This window comes from Haemorhous mexicanus, chromosome 3, assembly GCF_027477595.1.
Source record: "Haemorhous mexicanus isolate bHaeMex1 chromosome 3, bHaeMex1.pri, whole genome shotgun sequence".
In the NCBI taxonomy this organism is placed as follows: Eukaryota; Metazoa; Chordata; class Aves; order Passeriformes; family Fringillidae; genus Haemorhous; species Haemorhous mexicanus.
In genome coordinates this window covers 54,421,112-54,442,818 of record NC_082343.1, presented here as the reverse complement: position 1 = coordinate 54,442,818, position 21,707 = coordinate 54,421,112, and the positions used below count along the sequence as shown (strand labels likewise).

The following is a 21,707-nucleotide window of genomic DNA, read 5'->3' as shown; positions in this document are numbered from 1 at the left end:
AGGAGGCTAGAGAGAGCTAATGTTTAAATATTAAATAACATCAGAAGTAGAGCTAAAGTCACTTGTAATTTTACACACAAAGACACAACTGTTTTGCCAATTATTAACTAAGAGAGTTTGCTCAGAGTTTGCAGACAGGACATTTATCTTCAAATTCATAAAGACTTGGCAAGTAATCATTCTCACAAAAATGTTTTGCCAAGACAACTACAAAATATACATCTTGATTTGCTGCCCTTAATCTTTGTTCAGTAAATACTAAGTGTGGGTGTGCTGGCTGGAATTATACAGTGAGCTTTACAGAAACTTCTCTGCCTTTATTTATGTCACGTAATACCATGTTATTTTTCCTTTGCTAATACACAGCACAATTTCAGAGCAAGTATTTTGTCTCTAGTATGTGCCAGACATTCATTCCTCACACACAGTAAGTTACTCCAGATTTATGTTTGGATAACAACTGAAACTCCCCTCACTCCCATTTTAAACTAAATTTGTGCCAAGTAAAAAATACCAGAGAACAAAAGTTCCAGCCAGCAAGCATGCACAATAGGTTTATTCTCTATCTTCTAAATTCTGTCCTACTACCCATCTTTCTTTTTCCTGGTCTAACAGGATAAAAAGATTATACTTCTTTTTTCCTGTGTGTATTTAATTCCCTAGCATAGAAAATAAATTATTAGCAACTGAAATATTTTTGACATTTGATAGTAACAAACTGACATAAAAGAGTAACAAATAACATTGCAATAAATTTTAGCAATATTTTGGTTCTGATTAAGGGATGAAAGCTTTACCAGACCATAATTTATTACTCATTCATATTCTACATCCCTTTGTCAAACCACTGACAGAAAAATGTTTGTTAAATGCTTGGTACAGGAATCCAACAGCTGGAATACAAATGTGGGAAGCAAAGGGCACAAAGACATTAAACTGGATTCTACTCAAATCCAAAACTACTGGAAACATTTTCATATAAAAATGCTCTTGCTCTCATAAACACTAGTGTGTCATATTTCAATCATGTAATTTCTGCATGCAGGTCATACATATATTTCTACATGGCTAAGTCTAAGCTGTCTAAATTCAGAGACTTTTACAAATAGATTTAACATACTGACAAACAAACTTGGAAGGTCTTACACTGTCTCTTCATTACATGCTGCCAGAGGAAACTTGCAAAAGACAAGATATTAGGCTGGCAGCATCAACTGAAAATCTAAAACATTCATGAGAATTCTAGAGAAACCAAACTACTTTCAAATACTTATTTTCAAGTAAAATTAACTTAGGGAAACCTGTAAGAAAAAAAAATATAATGCAAAAGTGGGGGAAATGAAGACTACAAAAAATATAATTAAGAAACTCAAAAGAAGATAGCATCATGACGCTCTTACCTCCCAGATTCTTTGATAGTATTCTAAATCTTACTGAAGAAAATGAGTGGATAACAGTATAGTATGTTACATGCTAGACAAATTTTATTAAGTCAAAATTATCTCAAATGCCTCTTAAAACTCCTGAAAGTTCGAGTAAGTCCCCTTACAATTAATAATAATAATAGCAAATTAGAGACAAACTAAATAGGCAGAACAAAATTTCCAATGACAAATGACTGGTAACTATCAAGGTTAGATGACAAAACAAATAACACAGCAATACCTACTAGGAATCTCAGGAAATTATTGTATTCCACACTACCACACTTCTGTCTGGTTTAAAGATTTATTTTGGTCTTGTATGATTTGAGGAAGAGTTTATGTGCAATTCATAAGCTTCTTAGCTTTCCTAAAATATTTAAACTACGCATATTTTTATAGGCTGGTCTCTACATTTAAATAAAGAAAATAAAGCATTTCCAAATAAAACAGAAAAACTACATAAAACATAGGATTTATAGCAATTGAGATCTCTAGAATGCAAAAAGAGGAGAAGGCAGCTACTCTGGATTAGTTGTGGTCAAGTCATGAGGATAAAACAGCTTTTAGTGATTAGAGCACAAATCTGAGACACCCTCTTGTTTAGTTTAAACTGGAAGAAGCCTTTTTCATGTATTTAAACTACTCTGTGAGGTGAACCAAAGCACCCTAGATGACCAGGAGATAAGCTTCCAAACTGTACTCCTGACCTTACGGGCTACCAGCATCCACATCTGCATTAGGAGAAGCGTTGCCAGCAGATTGAGGCAAGTGATCTTTCCATTCTACTCAGCACTGGTGTGCCACACCTGCAGCCCTGGGCTCCCAGTACGAGATATGGGAAGGGCCACAAGGCTGAGGAAAGGCTAGGGACGTGTCACACCAGGAGAGGCAGAGAGCTCAGATTGTTTAAGTCTTGAAAAGTAAAGGATCAGAGGGTCTTACACTGTGTGTAAATACCTGACAAGAGCAGGGTGGCAGTGGGGAGTGAAGACAAAGCCAGACCCTTCTCAGTGGTGCCCAGAGACAGGACGAGAGGCAATGGGCTCAAAATTAAATACAAGAAATCCCATTAAAACATGAGAAAAAATTTCTCCTGTCTGGGTAATCACACACTGGAACAGGCTGCTCCCAGCAGTCGTGGAGTCACCATCCCTGGGGATGTTCAAAAACTGCCTGCAGACAATCCGGACCAACCTGCCCCAGTGATTATGCTCTGAGCAGGGCATTGCATGAGGAGATGTACGAAGGCCTCCAACCTCAACAGTTTAGTGATTTTGCAAATCAGAATGTTGATGTTGATGCATCCCTCCTTCAAAGGCAGCAGCATACCTCAGGCAGGAAAATAAAAAGTTGTTAATTTTACTTCCAGAGAAGTAGAGTAAATATATAGGAAAAAATGGTGAATTATATCATGGAAAAAATGCACCTTAGAATATTTACACTATACAAGTGAAATTTAAGAGTTTTACACAAATACATGTAACTCAAAAAAGGTTTCATTCTCTGAAGTACACTTGTTCTATATGTTCTCATTCCTATCTCTGTTAGAACAGATTATTTTAAAATATTACCTATGTAATTAAAGCAAAGCCCAAAATATTACACAAAGTTAATATCATCTTAATTTTTGCCACTACCCACAGTCTGTTTTAAGGATTGTGGAGTTTATACAATTATCTTTATTATTCCTGCCACTTTTCAGCTTTTCTGTCTCCACAGACAAAGCAGTTTTAAGAGCATAGTCTTCCCCAGGTTCAAGTCTTTGAAATAATTAGAGCAAACGAACAGACTGAAAACAGAAAAAAGAAAAGAAAGAAAGCAAAGGCAGAAGAATAAATTGAGAAAAAATTTCAGCTTATACTCATAGCAGAATCAAGTCTCACAGTACACTACAAAACTGGTATTTACCTAAATATCTGACTTAAACATATCAACTTACCCTGAGTAAAGAACAGATTAAATCTATTTTTCTGTATGCAAGCTCTCATAAAAGCCTTTAAAATATCTGTTGTATTAGTAGCCCACAAAATGGTTTTCTGCCACCAGCAATATGAGAATATGGAAAATGTACTTTTATGAATAGACTATAAAAAACTAGTACAAAAGATGAATATTTAAACTGGAAAGTTCAGGGATTTGATCATATTAGATACAGAATTCTGCAAGCACTTTTTTTTATGCATTTAAATTCCACAGTGTCCCAGTATAAATGAGGTCACTAAGCACGTGCTGAATCTCTCCAAATACAGCAAATACCAGTTAGATTTTATTAATACTTCTTAATTACATGCATCTTCTAAATTAATCATTCAGAATGCATCAAGATACAATAAAAATTGAATAATTTAAATGCTCAATTAAAATATCTGACCATTATTAGTTATTCCTATTAAGAAGGACTAATTGAATTGGTAAAGGATAAGAACTGGTAAAAAAATGCTGGTATTTCAGTTATAAAATTGCATGGTAACTATATTTCCTGAATTCTTAGTTTGGCCATGAGCTTCACAGTCCTGTTTTTTTGTAATAATAATAATACTAAAAAACCCTTATAATTTACATTCAGAGAGAAGCTTGTTTCACAGGTGTCTGACTACACTTGAAATTGACAAGCCAGTCACATGTAACAGATGGATATTTCTGTTAAAAGCTGAATGACTTTTGTTTCAAGAGTTTGTCAACTAGTTGTGGAATAAAAGTTGTCTCTTGCTTTTTTCTCTTGCTTGATCTCACAAAACCACAAATGTTAATACAAGAGTCTAGAAGCATTTCTCTGATGCTTTTCCATCTCAAGAACTAAAACTTTAAGATTTTTTTCTTGCCCCTTTTATACAGACCATATCTACTGCTCTTACACTAATTTTTCTGATGTTAGTAGACTGTAAAGCAAAAATCACCACACTTTGGTTTTTGAAAGTTACTAGAAACATAATTTCTCATATTAATTCACTGATTATCCAAACACAGTTCATGAAACATCAGTCCTCTTCTGGCAACTCACTGGCATTCTCTCAAGACTTTTGAATTAGAACATCAATGTTCAGTAAATACAGACCACCATACATCTTTGCAAAGAGATTAACAATGCTACTGGAAGGCTGAAACAACAGCCATTAATGAAAATACTGCTTTTAACTCTAATCTTTAAGTTTTCTGAAGATACAGTTACCTCTCAAACCCTGCACATTGTAAAAAAAAACCCAAACCAACTCATCAGTCCAACTGCTATGCTACAGATGGAGACAAGATTTCTTCAGTTATTATAGGCCAGAGATATTTTTTTATCAGAGTCTGCCTCCTTGTGTCTGCAAATAACATCTCAAAGTAGTCAAACAGTTAGACTCAAGTAACTTTTTAACATAAAAAGTTATTTTATTGACTACCAATTACATATTTGCCCTTTGCTAGGCAACCAATGTAACATACTTTTCAGGTATTCCATTATACCTGCTGAATAAGCTGACCTTTACTGAACCAATATGAATAGCTACTGAATAGCTATATACTTAATGACAATGATTAACAAATAATAAAAAAATGAAAAAAAAATCATATGGGGAGTAAACTATTTTAAAATAAGATGGTAGATTACCAGAGTGCTGGACACTTACATGAACCATTAAGTGTCTAATCTCTTTAAAAGGAGAATTATTTTGTGAGATCATGTCCTACTAAATTTTTTTAAAAATAAACCTGGTTTCTTTATTTCTCTACAGCCTGTGTTCTGGGTAGAAGAAATATTACAACCATGAGAGTTTAGGGTGCACACTGTCAGGACAAAAAATATTTTATGTCCATCTACTAACAACAGATAGGGCTAAAAAGGTAATGGTATGCATACAACATATAGAGCTACTGATCATATTCTGCTTTGAAACTGAGTACCTAAAAAAAAGAGGTTATGAATGAAGGTTTTGTAAGGATTACACAGGATTACCAGCAATAAACCAGTTTTTAAATTTTTGCAATGTGGAAGTACCACAACAAGAAGTTTTGCGTTAGAGTGAATAAGAACATCAATGTTCAATATTTTACTTTTCATGTGGAAATTTATGTGGCAGTTGAAAAAGACAAATAATACCCGCTGTAGCTATTTATATTGTGTAAAACAGATTAATGTTAATTAAATTACAGTTTCTGTAAATCAACATATGCCAGCAATACGAAAAAAGCAGGAGTCCTGCCTTTGCCCCCAGCCAGTGTCTTGTTCCTTTTCTTTGTCTGTGTGGGAACACAGCTGTTTAGGCAGCAGTGAATTGGCCTGGCTGAAAAATAGCTTATTATTGTCTTTCATCATACAATTACATCAACATTTGCTTCTAAAGCAGTCCAGGGTTAGGAATGAGAAGCTAGAGAAGGAGTACAGCATTTTCTTTAGGTGGCATTACTGATTTATGCCAGCTTAATGCTCAAAATGCAATACAACACAAGACAAAAAAAGGCAAATAAATTATGTAATTGTCACATAAATTTCCAGCTTTAAGAGTGCACCTACAGCACCAATGATGAGAGACAAAAACATTAACAAGAGCAGTGTGTAGTTTCTCTGAAAATTTTACTGCTAAGCTATAGAAAGGAATATTTTATGTTGCAAACACATCTTGCCAGAGTCCACTTGCTTCTGATCCTCAAATTAATTTGTGTCACAGCTCTTATTATTAGACATATAAAAATGCAATGTAACTAAAATTAACATAACTCAAAACCTAGCATACATATGGTTATACTGCAAACTACTGTGCCATGGCAACATTAATAATATTGTGACCAAAGCTTTTTTCTGGGTATGACCCACTTATGGCAACATTCCAAAGCTATAAACACATCACTGTTCAGACTGATGGTTACATCCACTAGCTAACCAATGATCCCACTCATAGAGTGGCTGCATAAGCAGCTTTGGGATGGAACATGGCCTTTCAACAACACAGGGTGCACTCTGCTGTGCCTCACCAGCCCCCTGCTCCTGGGACACGCAGGGTGCCAGGAACAGGCCACAGCCGCCTCCTGCTCCTGGGACATGCAGAGTGCCAGACATATGCCTCAGATGAGGCTGGTGGGGAAGTGCCAGCACAGAGAACAGCACACAATCTAGCACACACAGAGTTTTCCTCACTCTATTCCTTCCACACAATTCATTATATAAAATGTATAGAGCTCCTCTGAAACCCATTTCAAAGGCTCCACAATGAGATGTTCACTTTTTCCAGTGAAGCATCTAATGAGAAGCGTTACTTTAACCCTACATAAATCTGCATGGCTTTCAAAACATTATCTGAAAGGAATCCTGAAATCTTTTTGTATCCCCTGCTCTACACTTCTAAAAATCTATCTTTTTATTAAGGCTTTTACTATTCATAGCATGCTAGGAGTATATATGGTACATTTTTTTTTACAAATAGCAATATTAATAATTAATACTTTGGGATTCCATGTAATTATGCCAAACCCCTGATGTTAAAAATTAATGTTTCATAAACCTTACTTTTGCTTCAAAGCCAGAACTAAATGAAGAAAAAAAAACAACTATGGGTCATGAGTACTGCCTTTTCTTCAATCCAGACAAACTCATGCACCATGGGAGGAAGAAAGTGCCATCAGTGGAGCACTGGTGAAAACACTTTCTTCTCCTCTGTGTATTTAAAAAAACAAAGGATCTGAGTAAGACCTAACTTGAAAAAGAGGTGTCAGTGCTTTTTGCTTTATGTAATACTGTAATAAAACAGATACCTCTATAATACAGTCTTTGCTATATTCAGTAATGAACTAGATGTGTTGAAGTACTCAGATGAAAAAATAAAATTTTCAGACTACTTAGGACAGACAAGGCAAATGACTTTACAGAAAATGGTAATTATCCAATACAGGCTTTTTTTCCTCTGCACTAAGACGTAAGCTTCAGAATGCAAAAGATAAAGAAAAGTAGAGATTGTACATTAGAACATTTCTGGTTTAAAATAGACTTGAATTTTTTCACCTATACTAATGCATGTCTTTTTCTTGTATAGCCAGACAGTGTGCTACATCTGGCAGAAAAATCTAAGGAAATAAAGAAAAACAAACAAAAAACCCCTCAGTGCAACTTAACCTAGCTGCTGCTTCCTGTCACACACAGTGTCACTTGTCCTGAGTTTTTCCAGTAAATAAAGAGTGAGTACTAGTGAGAACATTCAGTGTTCTAATATGTGGCTACCTCACCTTCCTGGTTGCACTTTTCCACGTTAGCACACAATTCCTGTTTCACATAGAAAATGTAAAATTATTCTTCTGCCACTCAGATGACAGTTTTTTCAGAGCTATCTGAAACCTGAATTTCACTAACTCATTCTTCTAAATTAAGAAATATAATTTCACCTCACAAAGAAAAACCACCAGTTCGATATATATTTTTTATTTCATTTTTCTTGAAGACAAACCCCTCGAATGACGTCCTATCTCAATAAAAATACCAACACTGTGATGACCCATCTTCCTTCCCTTTAAGGGTGGGTTGTCATCAACATAAACATACATTTCTGGTGATATGCTAGTGTTAGGCCCTTTACAAGTGTGGCTTAACTGTAACAGACATTTAAGACTAACAGCAAGCTTGTATTTCTTAATTCACTATACAAAGTCTTTTAGAAAGGCTCACAGTCCATGCTGACAACCAATAGCTTAGAAGCCACATCAGCTTGAAAAATTTACATAATAATTTGCAAGTTTTACAGTATGGTTTTGCTGCGCTCATTTCAGCGAAAGAAGCAGAAAAAAAAACCCCGCTCCCTTTGAGAACTCCGAGAAAGTGACATAGCCTCACAGAGGAGAAAACGAAAGTTTCTATCAGCACTAAAGATTCTCAAACTCAAAATACGTATTCAGGTTTACACATGACCGAAAGGAGGTCTTTTCAGGAGATCAAAAACTCTGAAAAACCTCTTGAACGTTATGTTTTGCCGTACTGATCAGGACTGTCCCATCAGGAGCGCTTTACACGGTGGCGTACAAGCAGGCGGTGGGGCTGCCGCGACCACCCCGCACCGCCCAGAGGTGGGGCTTCCCCCCGCCCCCGCGTCTCCGCGCATCCCACGGGCCGCCCGGGCGGGCAGGGGAGGAGCGCTCCGCCCGGTGCAGCGGCGGCTGGGCCGGGCCGGGCCCGGCGGGACGGCAACGCGGCCGCCTCCTCACTCACAGTAGTACGCCACCACGGGCTCGCGCTTGTCCAGCTCCTGCGCGGTCCGCAGATGGTGCTGGATGCTCTTGAGCTGCGGCGGCAGCGGGGGCAGCGCCGGAGCCGCCATGACGCGGGTGGCGGCGGAGGCGGCGGCGCGCGGCTCTCGCTCCCGGGGCTGGAGCGCGCCGCTTCCGCTTCCGGCTCGGGCGCCGTGGGCAGGCGGGAGGGCGGCGGGGTGCGGGGAGCGCCCCCTGCTGGCCAGGAGGGGGCTGGAGGGGCTGTCCGTCCGCCCATCCATCCATCCATCCATCCATCCATCCGTCCATCCGTTCCTCCGTCTCTCCGTCCGTCCGTCCGTCCGTCCGTCCGTCCGTCCGTCCGTCCGTCCATGGGGACCTACAGCCTCAAACGCCGCCTGCGTGCCCCCTTAGTGCTAGAAACGCGTCCCCACAGCAGCCGTGAGGAAGGGCTGGAGACTTCGGGGCGGACGGGGTTGCTCTCTGGCGCAGCGGTGGAACGGCGGCCTGGCCCCGGCCGCCCAGGGCTGAGCAGTGACGCCCTCCCCGTCCCTTCTGCCTCCCTCCCTTTGGCAGGCCAGCCCAGAGAGCTGTGCAGACCTGGTCTGTGCAGGTACTCCTGCAAGTAAAATCCCTTCTCAGATTGAAACTTCTCCTCCTTGGGCTGCCCCAAGGCTTGCCAAGGTCCATGAGGCCCTTGGGGGCTGAGCTGTGCTTTTTCTTCTCGGCCTCTGCCCTTCACCCCCAAAAACTGTTGTCTGCAAAAATCGGATTAGTTACCCGGTATGCAACAAGCCAATAAATACACACTCGAGAGAGCTATTGATTATTCGTTTCAGAGTTGTGCGAGTCTGGGTGTTTGGGGGTGTTCCATAAGTCAAGCACCCTAACTATCAGCACAGTAGCTGAGTGGCCTTACTAGTTTCTTCCTTATTTTGTGAGTTTTGCCAAATGGCCCTGTGGCCTGTAAACTCTGCATTCCTTGTGTCAACTACCAGTGGGCATCCTTCTTCCCAAGCTTTGTTAACCTCCCCCAGAGTCTGATATGAATGAAGAATGTCAAGCTCTAAACCTTACAAACAATGTAAACCTGGTAAACAAGGCAATTCTACTACCAAGTGTTTTGTTTTTCTAACACTTGGACATCAGTTAGAGCTTCCTTGTTAGCTACTGTCTGTTTTCACAGATTAAATCTCCCTTGTTGTTGATTAAGCTTGAAAGTATTTGAAGATTAAACATCAAAGAAAGTCCTTTCTTAAGAAAATTTAACTTATTCCCCATTTTGTAATACTACCATGGCCTGGCTAATAGGACTGTGCTGCTTCTTGGTGGCTATCAGAAAGTCTGTCAGCCCTGGAACATGCATGTCATAGGATCACCACTTCCCAGATAACTTTTTCTCAGAGGAACCACCAGGGATTTTTGGTTTTGCGGAGAGGGGATAAGAGCAGCACAAGGAATGTGAACTCTTGAAGCAAAATGGTTTCAAATGAATCTCACAAATTAATGCTATATAAATTTAGTGTCTATTACCTCATTCTGATGGCATAGTTAAAACTATTTTTACATTTCTTTTAAGTAGCCCTTTTGACAAACCCCTTCTTGATCTCAAAGTGTTTGTTTGCAAAGGAAGAGAATGTCAGTGCTCCAGGGCATAAAGAAGGGTGCATGCTGGAGGGAGGCACAAGCTAGGAGAGGTGGTTGTGTTGTCTCATTGCTGGCATGGGAGTGTGCCAGAAAGGGAACAGAAGGGAAATGATGTCTGAACAGAAGAGAGGAATCCATGAAAGGAAGAGAACAAGGAGTGGTTACAGGAGTGGGATGCTGTGGTGCTGTACTAGAAGCGGGCTGGCCCAGAGCAGCTATACCTTTGATGTAAATGCAATCATGTCACAATTGCTGCTCTTTGTTAAGTGAGAACTGAAATAGTCATGATGTCTGACTAGAGACAAAACTGACTGCAAACACATGAGCTAGGGATTGCTTTGAGTGCTATCTGTGAAAATTAGGTGGCTAGAGTATGGTGGAAAACAATGAAAAAGTCAAAGAAGCACTTACAGTGTGAACCTGATGTAAGCAACAAAAATGCTTCCTCAGTGTTCTGGGAGACAGGACTTCATGTTCGCTGTGTAAAGAAATAGAATTGAATCAAAGAATCCCCAGCTGTATTATAAATTCCTTTCTTAACAGCAAAACAAAAAAAAAAGCCTTCATGATTGTCTCAAATACTTGCTAAGCCTTTGAGCAAAAATCAGCTCAACACTGAGAAATGCATGAAGGCATATCAATCTCAGAGGGAGTAAGGGTGGAAGGAAGCTGATAGAAAACAATGTAAATGAGAATGAAAGTGGTGGGAGTTTGGAAGACTAAGCAAAAGAAAAGTTTATTGACACTTGAGAATACAACGAGCACCAGGAAAACAAATGGCAAATATAGGAAAGAGAAGTGTTGACATCCATGGGGAAATGATTTCTTTACATGGACATAATATCTCCATCAACATGTTCCAGAAACTAATGGCAGAATGAGGCACAGAAAAACATTTGCACTAAAAGGCAATAAGGCACCTTTTTTTTTTTTTTTTTAAATGAAAGACTGAGGAATTTGACAATTTTAATTCCATAGGAAGTGCAGAAAAAAAAAAAATCGGTGTATCTGATTTGGAAGAAATTTTTATATGTTCCAGAATGTGACCACAAAGAGAAAGGCCATAGTGGTCAGTAACCCAGCTCCTAAAGCACTCCAGGGATCCTCAGACAGTCCTATGCCAGTAGTTGTTCTTCAAGGCTCTTGATGGTTACAAGGACTTAAAGAACTCCTGAGGGCTTGGTGGTTTTGGCACTCTTCTGACCCTTCTGAAGTGTTTGGAAATTTACAGAAGAACAACAAGCAATGGCATACTGAGCACCAGGGAAAACACTGACAATGATGTGATTAAGTTATTTTATTATTATACAAATAACTGATGAAGTGGGATTCCAAGTGTATCATTGGTAACAACTGTACCTAGCACACAAAAGTAAATTCTTTTTCTCAGTAGTTCGATATACTGTATGTTTCTCTAAATAATTTTTTTTACCTGAGATTACAAGTTTCAATTGGAAAGAATAATTCCAGATGGATATTGACATATACAGTGAAAAATTAGACATATATCAGCGAAAGAACATGGCATATTATGTAAACAAGAAGTTAGTACAGTGATTTTTATTTCACTTGCAATGCTTGCAAATGTCAAATAACTAGTCTAATATTGCATACATCTGACATTTATTTAAGACAACATATAACTTATTTCCATAGGGAAAAAATAATATACCAAATGTATTGAAATATATTGTTTTGTTCTTGATCACCACATTAAAAAAACTAAACATCTAGTTGTAGCCCACTTTGTTTTAAATGGCCCAGATTCAATCAAATCCAAGACACCTAAAACTTGCTATTTCATTTATTTAGCAGGTTTCCTTTTGTGGGTGAGAATTACAAGGCTATGATAATTCAACTGTGCTTTGGACTAATTAACTAACACTTGGTGGTAAAACAGTTGGTAAGATTTTTTCCAGGATTTTCGAAATATTTCTGAAATCCCAGATTCTGTTATCAGGATCTCAGCTTTTTATGTTTGAAAAACAGATGGAAAACGGTTGATTGTTATTATAGCTATTTGTAGATATTTTATACAGGAAACTACCTCCTCCTTTCTTTCTGATTCTGGAATCTGTTTTCTTTCCTTTATCTCACTTCAGCACAAGGAAACCACTTCTAAATTTAATATGTTTATTAGACCTTAAGAAGAAGCTGTTGCACACAAAAACATCTGATGCCTATAAAAAGTTGAAGACCTAACCTAACCCAATACACTTCATGCATAGAATAATTTTACTATGCAGAGTTCTTTTTTCACTGTTATTCTAGCAGATTTAGTCAGAGCAAGAAAAAGTTAGATGTGACACAAACAGCAGAAAATTCTGTGGGCCCAATTCTGCAGTCACACACAAGAAAAATGCATTAAAAACAAATCATGATTGGGCCTAGGAAAGGCTTTTCTCCAAGATTTTATTTTGACACTTTGAAGCTGCTTATGCAAAATTGGTAAAAAGCCCTTTTCCTCCTTCAAAATGTGATCATACTAAATTGGTAAAAACCTACATGGTAAGCCAAAACATAATTAGGCTGTTCAGTCAGCACAAGGAATACCTTGGTACTCTTTCACTTTTAAAAGGAGATTCTGAGCCAGCAGGTGACAGTAGCTGAGCCTCTGCAAAACAAGCTGGTATCCATGGATATGTTGTCACCACAGCCTAACTAGGAGTCTCTGCCCCTGGTGACTGAGTTGCAGGTTGCATCTCTGTGGCACTTCTTGGGAAGATGCTTGAATGCTTTCTGGTACCCAGAGAGTATCCACTATTATTGTTCAATTCTCAAGCTATAAGAACATGTAAAAAATTTGCAATAATTTTTCCTAGAAGGGCAGTGACCTTATTAACTCAGATAGCATGTGTTCAGAAAGCTGTGAATAGAAATGTGTTTACAAATAACCGTCTCCTCACAAGCAGACACTCCTCTGGAGGCAGAACTATCAGAGGTGGCAGGTCATGAAAATATATTGCTCTTGGAGATCTTAGTGGCTTTGACCTTGACATGGAAACAGATATTGTTCTCATAGTGTGCAAGTTTTTAGATGAGCAGTTTATGTCAAGTGACTATTCTGCCTCAGTAATCATGAGTGTGGTTCTCTTCTGCAGCACAGCATAGAGGACAGGAGATGTTTTTCTGCTGTGGTTTGAAACCATTGTTAGAAAACTGCAGGTGGACAGAGCAGTAAATGAGTGTGAGTTGACATCACTGAGTTTTTAAGAAACCTAGCCTTCTACATGAGATCTCAAAAATTTCAGCAACACACAAGATCACTGTAATCACAGTAAATGTGTACATTGCAATAAGAAAGATTGTCTTTTCAAAGTGTTCTGGCACCATGCATCGGGTAATGTTAAACTTTTTATCAAGTGCTCCCACATCACACATGTAGATTGCATTCACTTTGAAACCAAAGAGCTGAATCTGAAGCCAAAAAGCCACAACTTCAAGGACAATCCTTAAGAAAACAGAGAAGATATAAAAACCAGTGTAGGATGACTTCTGGAGAATATCTTCCTGTTTGATGCTCTTACAAGCAGCATAAAGGTGAAAAAATGCTCCAGGTACCAGTACAATCACCAGCTGTAATGCCCAGAATACCTAAAATGTAGCAGAAATGTACCTGTCAGATCATTTACAACTGCTTTGGAACAGCTAGAGCACATGCATATTGGAACATTTTGCAAGTCTGTTTTTAATATAGATCAAATGTATAAAAGCTTAGATGACAGAAAAGGTAAAAAGCAGTTATGTTTTGATTTGAAAAGTTTAGTTGGGTTCTGAAACATGAGTATTATTTTGAAGGACAGGAAACACAGCTCCGTATTTAGTCACAGCTAAAGGGATATTAAAAGGAAAATATTAATTAAAAAAACAAACAAACAAACAAAAAAAAACCTAGTGATAATTAGCCCAGTCAGTTAGTACTTATATGGAACAGTCATGCTTTAATTTTTGCAGGTTACTTGCTTTACATTGGATTTTTACCATGAAAAAAAAAAAAAACAGAAAAAGATAATTACCTGAGGAGTTATAGGTCTGAACTGGTTGTAACAGAAAAGATTAACCTCTCTCTTGTCTGGGTCACAGCTGAAATGCAAGGCCTCATTTCCATAAACAGCAAAGCCCAAAACACCAAGGAAAAACATTCGAATTGAGCCAAAAAAAAGAGTGTGGAATTGTCCAATTACTGTTGGCGGCCTGAGCTGCAAATCAGAGGGTTCATTCAACATAAAAAACAAAAATGAACAGTGTTATTGTTGGAGGTCTACTTGCTCTTTTTCATTATCCAGAATATTTATTTTATTCTACTTGTTTTAAAGGAGACAGTTTGCCTATGAAGGGTGCAGTAGCTCTCTAACAAAATAATGTTCTTACAACACTTTATTGTTCCTCCTAACTTTATATAAATGTCAATTTGTCTAGCACTTGCCAGTTCATTTGTTTCACTGCCTTTATCTGTATTCCGCTGCTGCAGAAGGCGCCAGACGGAGCTGAGCGCTTCGACCCAAAGGCTATTCGTTTTGCTGTTGTACTGATTCATTCACATGATGTCAGGTGATAGCAAAGCACGGACCGCCGTGCCACCATCAAACCTAACCATGCTTAGAACCATACTTATTCCCGCAAATTAAAGTTCAGCTTCCCCAAAGGGGCAATGTCAGCCCGCTCCGGCCGCCTGCCCCGCCGTGCCCGGCCCGGGAGCGCAGGGGGCGGGCGGCCCCGCTGGCCCGTGCGCGGTTTGGGGCCGGACCCCCGGCTCCGGTGGGGCCGGGGGCGCGCCCCGCGTACTCACACATCCCTCCGAGAAGCTCCGGATGTAGTTGGGGGACATGGCTGGGAAAGGTGCCCTGTGTGGGCGGCGGCGGCCGGAGCCGGAGCCCGCCCAGGCCCCGACCCCGACCCCGGCCCTGGCTCGCTCCGCCCTTTGTCCCCGGGCGGGCCCCCGCCCTCGGGCCGGCAGCGGGCGCAGCAAAAGCGGGGCCGACCGGCGCCCGCCGATAATCCCCGGGCAGCACCGTCAGCAGCGCCGGCGGCCACCGCCGCCCGCTGCGCACCTGCCCCTGCCCCTGCCCCTGCCCCTGCCCCTGCCCCTGCCCCTGCCCCTGTCCCGCCGGCCTTTCACCGCCGCGCCGGGGTACCCACTGTACCGACCATCACCCCCGCCCAGCCCCGGAGCCGCTCCCTGCCCCGGCCCCCATCCCCGGCCCGGCTGAGGCCCTGGCGCAGCGCTCTCGGGGCTGCCGCCGGTGGGAAGAGCCGGGACTCTGCTAGCTGGAGCATCTAGAGTTTATAAACTTTATACCTAAATCCAATAGAAAAGGATGCTGCAGGACTTGGAAGATGTGGATCCACGATTCTGAATTCAAAGAAACAGAAATTGTATGAAAACAAATAGTATTACCCACTTCAAAGTTGCTACAAATAACTTAATGGCAATAATTGCTACTAATAGTTTGCCAGTGTACTCAGTATGTGGAGTTGAAGCAGCTCCAGAAGAGCTGTGCATGCGAGTCCGTGCATGAGCCAGACACTCCTGCTGGTAAAGTGCTGCAAGGAAGTGCTTCAACTCAGTAGTTGAACCCAGTGGGAGTTCTGTGGGAAGATGGAGAATGGAAGGATGGAGATAGGAAACCAGTAAAGGGGAAATGCTAGTTTGTCATTCACTCAGTGGTGTGAAGTAGTTTATTTGGCGTGCATAGGAAAGTGAAATCTGGTCACCAGATCCGGAGAGGGGCAGTTTCTCTTTTGCCTCTGAACTCAAAAGAGAGCCTCCCTTGTAACTGGCTGCAGCATGACTTCAAGCTGATGTATCAAAAAGCATTGTTCCCTCTGTCATCTATGTTCATAGGCATGGAGACATAGGCAGAAGAGGGGAAGTGATGGAAATTGGTGTTTATTTTATTTATGGATTGAGCTCCTGTGTCTCTAAGAGGTGCCTCAATGATTGTGTTAATGATACGGTTAAAGTAACTGTTGGAAGACATCAGAACACCCTTTGTAAAGGGAACCCACCCTGCATCTACTAAAAGAAAGCGAAAAGTGTTCCAATAAGTGCATGTTATTTACTGCAGCTTCTAGTTCAGGCAGTTATTTAAATATCTGTCTTATGGAGTACTGTAAAGGTGCTGTATCGGTAGCACTCAGACTGGGTTTCCAAACGTTTTTAATGCAATCTGCTGCTCTGCTGCATAAAGAGAATGCTGAGGTTTGTGTAAGTCAAATGAACTAAAAGCAATAATGTCTCTTAGTGGTGTGTGATGTGCAATAAAGTACTGTGGTTCTCAGCATGGTGACTGAGCTTCACCAAAATGCAGTGTTTTGGTCACAGCGAATTGTTTTTCACTACATATGGAACTTAATTATCATCCAAATGCAATTCTAGTGCTCCTACAATACTGTGAAATGACCAAATTAGTTCAGCATGTTTAATATCAGTAATATTTCAATAATTTATTTTAAAATGTGAATTGCCTATTGAAAATCTGCTGTTGAATGTACCTCAAAAAGTAGTTGTGTTTGTATTTAGCAGGATCTCTTTAAATAGAAATGTTTAAAAACTCCATAGAAAAACTCAACAACTCATAGTTTCTAAATGGAGATAGATCTTTCAAACCTTTTTGTCATGCTTGGTAGAGTAGTGATTATTGGCACATTAATTGATGAACATGAACCCATAAATTTGGTCAGCATTTGATTCCACTATAAATAGAAACAATATTTCAAAATACATTTTAGGTAAAAATCTGTACTATACAAATATTACTTTGTATCTTTTTATTTTTAGGTGAGAGTCACATCATTACTTACCTGACTGGATTGTCTAATACAAGATAATCAACAATCAACCTCAGTAGCAATGTAGACTTGAATCTCTGTCATGTGATAAAGATGCTAAAAGAAGACTTAGCTGGCAATGCTCTGATTTTTTTCTAGGAACCCATAAGGAATACAGCTGCACTGAAATAAAAAAAACCAAATTAATTCTGGAGATGTTGTCAGATAAGCCCAATACAAACCCCATGGGTGTCTGCAGTAAAACCCCACTGAGTGTGATGAATGGACCCACAATAAAATTGTCACTTTCTTTGAAGTGGCTCCAGTGTCATGTGAGCTGAAGCACAGGAATCCCATTATCTTCGCACTAGGAGGAACTAATAGCAATGTTTTTCTTTTGTCATGTGTGCTCAATAATGTGCTTCTTAACACCACATTAGGAAGATAACTTGAGATGGAAGTAGAGTAAGCTGGCATTGTGCAGTCCTTTTGAGTGCAGGGAGTACTCAAGCCATTCTTTGAGACTTCCTTGACAGAAAATCATTATTTTCTGTAGGAGCAGCTGTCTGTTAGCTGTCTATAATGGACAAATGGGATGGAAGATGTTGATATCACATTTGTTTCTAAGTGAGTCCCGAGCCTGGATCTTGACTCCAGTTGGGAGCTCAGCAGTGTGCTCTTTAACCTTTTAATGAGTTGAAGTCCTACTGAATGAATACAGTAAAACAAATGGAATGTAAATGCATGCATAAAGCTGTGGTTGTGCTTAGAGGGATGACCTGCATGTTTAACATTAAGCACCCAATTCATTTCATTTATTAATGTGGTTAAAGGTAATGGCACCTGTTACCCTCGTGCCATAAATAAAACCAGCACCATGAAAATGGTACAAAAAATTGAAATCAGTAAGATAAGGTTTTGTTTCCCAAAAGAGAACTTGCATGAATATTGGAGAAAGCCACTTCTGCTAGCTTTCCAGCTTTGTCTAGTGCTGGAAGCACCTGAATTTCCATTTTGGTTTGAAGAATTCCCTCTGTCAAAATAAGAAAGCTTCTATTGAAATAACAAGGAAAAAACCCATGAGTTACTTTAGGTTACTGTACGTTTGACTGCCTGGAAGAAGTCACTCTCTGCTACAATGCATGCCCGCTTTCCAGCTGTATCTACTGGTGTAATGAGTGATACTACAAAATTTATTGAAGGTTTGGTTCCTAATGCTAAGTCTTTAAATTCAGGTGGTATTTGTTCCTTGGTTGTTGCTTTGTTTCTTTTTAAAACTTGACTGACAATCAGGCCTTCCTGATCACTTCCAGGGCTCCATTTGAATCTGGTTTTCATTTAATACACAAGTATACATACTTATTTAAAGGCTATTTACTGCAGGTATTTTTGGTGGCAGATATGCTTGGCTCTTCATGGGACTACACATGTTGTGATGTGCAAATCTGGAATTAGCCCTGGAATTATCAAGTGCCATGAGCTGCATAAATGTGTGAAGAGTGTTTTTTCCTGTCAGACTCACTTCTCGGTAGAGGGCGTTTGTGAGATATGTGGAGCTCCTCATTCCTACATGAACTGATTATTAATTCCTACACTTGGGAATTACTGATGGAAGTTTTCCCTCTCATGTTTCCAAGTTGTTGTGGTTTCTCCCCTATGGTGTTGCACTCCATCTGTGGTGATGTGATTCTGATTGTGCCTGTGCAGTTTCTTTCCCACTAGGGAGATTCACCTGTGGCACTCTCTCCCTCACTCTTGTGCCAAGTACTGTGTCAGAGCTGTACAATTAAATTGTCTCTAGGCTGTAATCTGAAACGACATCTAGGCATGGGTGGACTCTTTTTTGAAAAGAGAATGATGAACAGTTTCTGTGTGGTGATCTGAATTCCAACTGGTTTATGTTAGGGTCTGTGGATCTTCCCCACACATGCCTTTTTTCCTCTGCAGAAAATCATATTCATACTGGTTGAATATAATAACTGGTTGAATTATATTCATACTGCAGCAGAAGCATTTTCTGACTTTCTGTCTTCCCTGAGCTGGAGCCACTCACTTTCTTCAAAGCTTATTTCCTTGCTGTTAGAGTTCTAACAGCAAGAAAAACATGGAGTAGATAAAATCAAGTACTGATAAAAATCAGGAATATAAAAATTGAAAATGTTTCTAATTCTTCAACCTTAGGAATTCCATCCTGTGGACTAAAGGACAGATAAAATTAACTAAGACAGAAGAAATTCTCCTGGAAGGCAGCAGTTGGAGTGGTAGTGTTGTGAAACAAAAAGCAAGGGGTCTCACTTCTCTCCATGCAAACTGGAAGAAGTTTATATCAGTAGAAATTTTTAAAGGGTTCTTTTGTTGATATTCATGAAAAAAGACTCAGCTTCCTCTTGTCCCAAGAAAATCAATATTAAAGACAAGTTGAATTTAACTATTCTCCCAATGGGAATCATATATTCTGTTGATATATAAACCCATTTTCAAACAAATTAGCAAAAGGACCATACTCCCAGTGTTAAACTCACAGAGTTAAAGACTTATACTTGATCCAGCCAATGGGAACCATAAAGAGGGATTTGCAGTGTTAACAGAAACATTACTATAGTTGATCTTAGAAAATTTCACGTATGCTTAACAAAATAGAGTGTCACAGCGATTTATATAAATATGTAAGCCATCAGTAAGGCTGCCTCAGAAGGAGCATAGCTGAATATAAAACTGTGTGGATGGAACGTGATGGATTACAAGAATCACCTCCAGAGGAGTTCTGTGATGATTCTGATGAGCTGCTTTATTGAAATAAATTCCGGTATATGTCCGGATGGGGCTTGCCCGGGCTTGTCTAGCCTTTGCTGCTTGACCAAAAGGCGGCACTGACTGCGGTGGTTTCACCTCAGAAACACCTCTGGCTATGCTGGTAGCTGCAGCTGGCACTGGAGACAAGTTCAGACATGTACAAGCCCCGGGTTACCTCTGTGCAGATGCTTTAAGGTGAATGGTGAAGGAAAGGAGTGGATTTTGCTAGAGACTTCGATCTAGAGTTTATTCAGATGGCAGGCTTCTGAATCCCATAACAACTACTAACAGAATCCCAAACCGCGTGGTCACTGGCTCTTTTAACCCTCGGGAGAGAGGGAGGGGAGGGGTAAGGAACCCACCAACCAGGTACAGGGTGGGCAGGTCTCAGGTGCAAGGGACACCTGGGTGGGCCAATGGCCCCCAGGCATGCAGGGCATCTTTTGAACTCAGCCAGTCACTCGATGCCCCTCTGGAATGCCAGGATTGACAGACAGCACCCAGCAGGGGTCAGGGCAGGGAGAGGGGGAAGTGATTGACACCTGGGAAAGGACAGAATACCTGAGACAAACTATGACATCACACTGCTTAGTGGTAAAGGTGAAGTATCTAGGCTGATCCTTTCTGAGGCCTAGCACTGGCTGGGTTCAAACAAATTACTCAGCATTATATGAATCAGTAATTTACACAACTTTAACACATTTATATATTCAGGGATGTGAAAAGAGTCATAACGATCAATGAATAGATACAGAGAAGTGTAACTTTAAAGAAACATTAATTTTTCTTTTTTTAATAATCTTAGTAAAAGTTTATTTAAGAAGAAATTGCTGATTTAATTCCTGCTCTAGACAGCATGCCATGGACAGGCCATGCACATGTGACATGCTTTGCTTCTGATATTTCAGTGGTCAGATTCTCCACAGACCTGTCATAAACTCATATAGCTTCAAGAGAACTGCTGTAGTAATATGAACAAGCTAGTTCTCTACAAGCTTGTGAATTCTCTGTTTTAAGGAAAAGCAATAAAGGAAGCGGTCTGCAGAGCATGTTACTGGACAATGCTGTTATTCTACCTTAACTTTTTATCTTGGAAACATCAGTTCAACGGGTCTGCCTGTCTTCCAGAATATTTACACGACTACCTACATTCATGGCTTCTGCTGGAAACAGATGGAGTTGTTTGGAAAGCCTTTACATGTGCAGACACTCAGAAGTAAAATACATTACCTCACTGAAAATCAAGAAGCATAAGAGACAAATTCTACTCTTCAAAGATCCAAACAAAATTCATTCTCCACTGTGTTATACCATTTGCAGTGTAAATAATGGATAAAACACATCACCTGTCCCCCTTTCCATAGTCGACATCACTGTGAAATGCAGCTTCACAAATCAAACTTTAAAACTTTAAACACATCTGATGTCTTTGAGTAAGATCTATGCACAGCCAACAGCTGGATGTCAGGAATAAAATCTCTTCATTCTCACGCCCCTCGCTCCCTGCCACCCTGCGTTTCAAAGCCCTGTGGTTTCACCTGAGTAAGATGCTGGAAGACGACTTTCCAGAGGCGATCCTGCGTTCAGTCCGACGTGTCGGACAGCTCTCCAGTTTGCCGGGCAGAGCCTGGCGGCGGCTGCCTTTGCGGTGGGTAGCGGCGGGGAGAGCGGCTTCCCTCTCCCCCCCGCTCACCACGTCGTGCCCATCGCGCTCCGGGGCTGGGACCCCGCGGGACGGCGGCGGCTCCGGGATCCGCCTCTCCCTCCCCCGCAAGATCCACCTCGGCGGCTCGGGGCTGGGGCGAGGGCACGGGCGCTCGCAGGAGGAGGGCGGGGCGGGGCGGCCCCTCGCCGTACCGGGTATAAGCCGGTGCTGCGGAGTGAGTGAGGAGTGGGCTCGCT

At 40.5% G+C, this 21,707-nt stretch overlaps 2 protein-coding genes across 4 annotated transcripts in view; both read right to left on the bottom strand.

Annotated features, from left to right (window-relative positions):
- The window catches only part of VTA1 (vesicle trafficking 1), a 38,216-nt gene extending 29,451 nt beyond the window's left edge, over positions 1-8,765 (bottom strand). The window contains exon 1 of one of the 3 annotated variants that reach the window (XM_059841863.1): positions 8,596-8,765. In XM_059841863.1, coding sequence (XP_059697846.1) covers positions 8,596-8,704 — 109 coding nt within the window. In that variant the 5' untranslated portion in view covers positions 8,705-8,765. The remainder of the gene's footprint in view (positions 1-8,595) is intronic. The other 2 variants (XM_059841862.1, XM_059841864.1) reach the window with 2 other exon arrangements.
- A 2,805-nt stretch (positions 8,766-11,570) lies between these two features.
- GJE1 (gap junction protein epsilon 1) lies at positions 11,571-15,148 on the bottom strand. The gene is made up of 3 exons (XM_059843364.1): positions 15,031-15,148; positions 14,258-14,440; positions 11,571-13,835 (listed from the first exon to the last, which is right to left on the bottom strand). The coding sequence occupies exons 1-3, from the start codon at positions 15,067-15,069 to the stop codon at positions 13,440-13,442; spliced, it is 618 nt and encodes a 205-aa protein (XP_059699347.1). The 5' UTR covers positions 15,070-15,148; the 3' UTR covers positions 11,571-13,439.
- Positions 15,149-21,707: the final 6,559 nt, after the last annotated feature.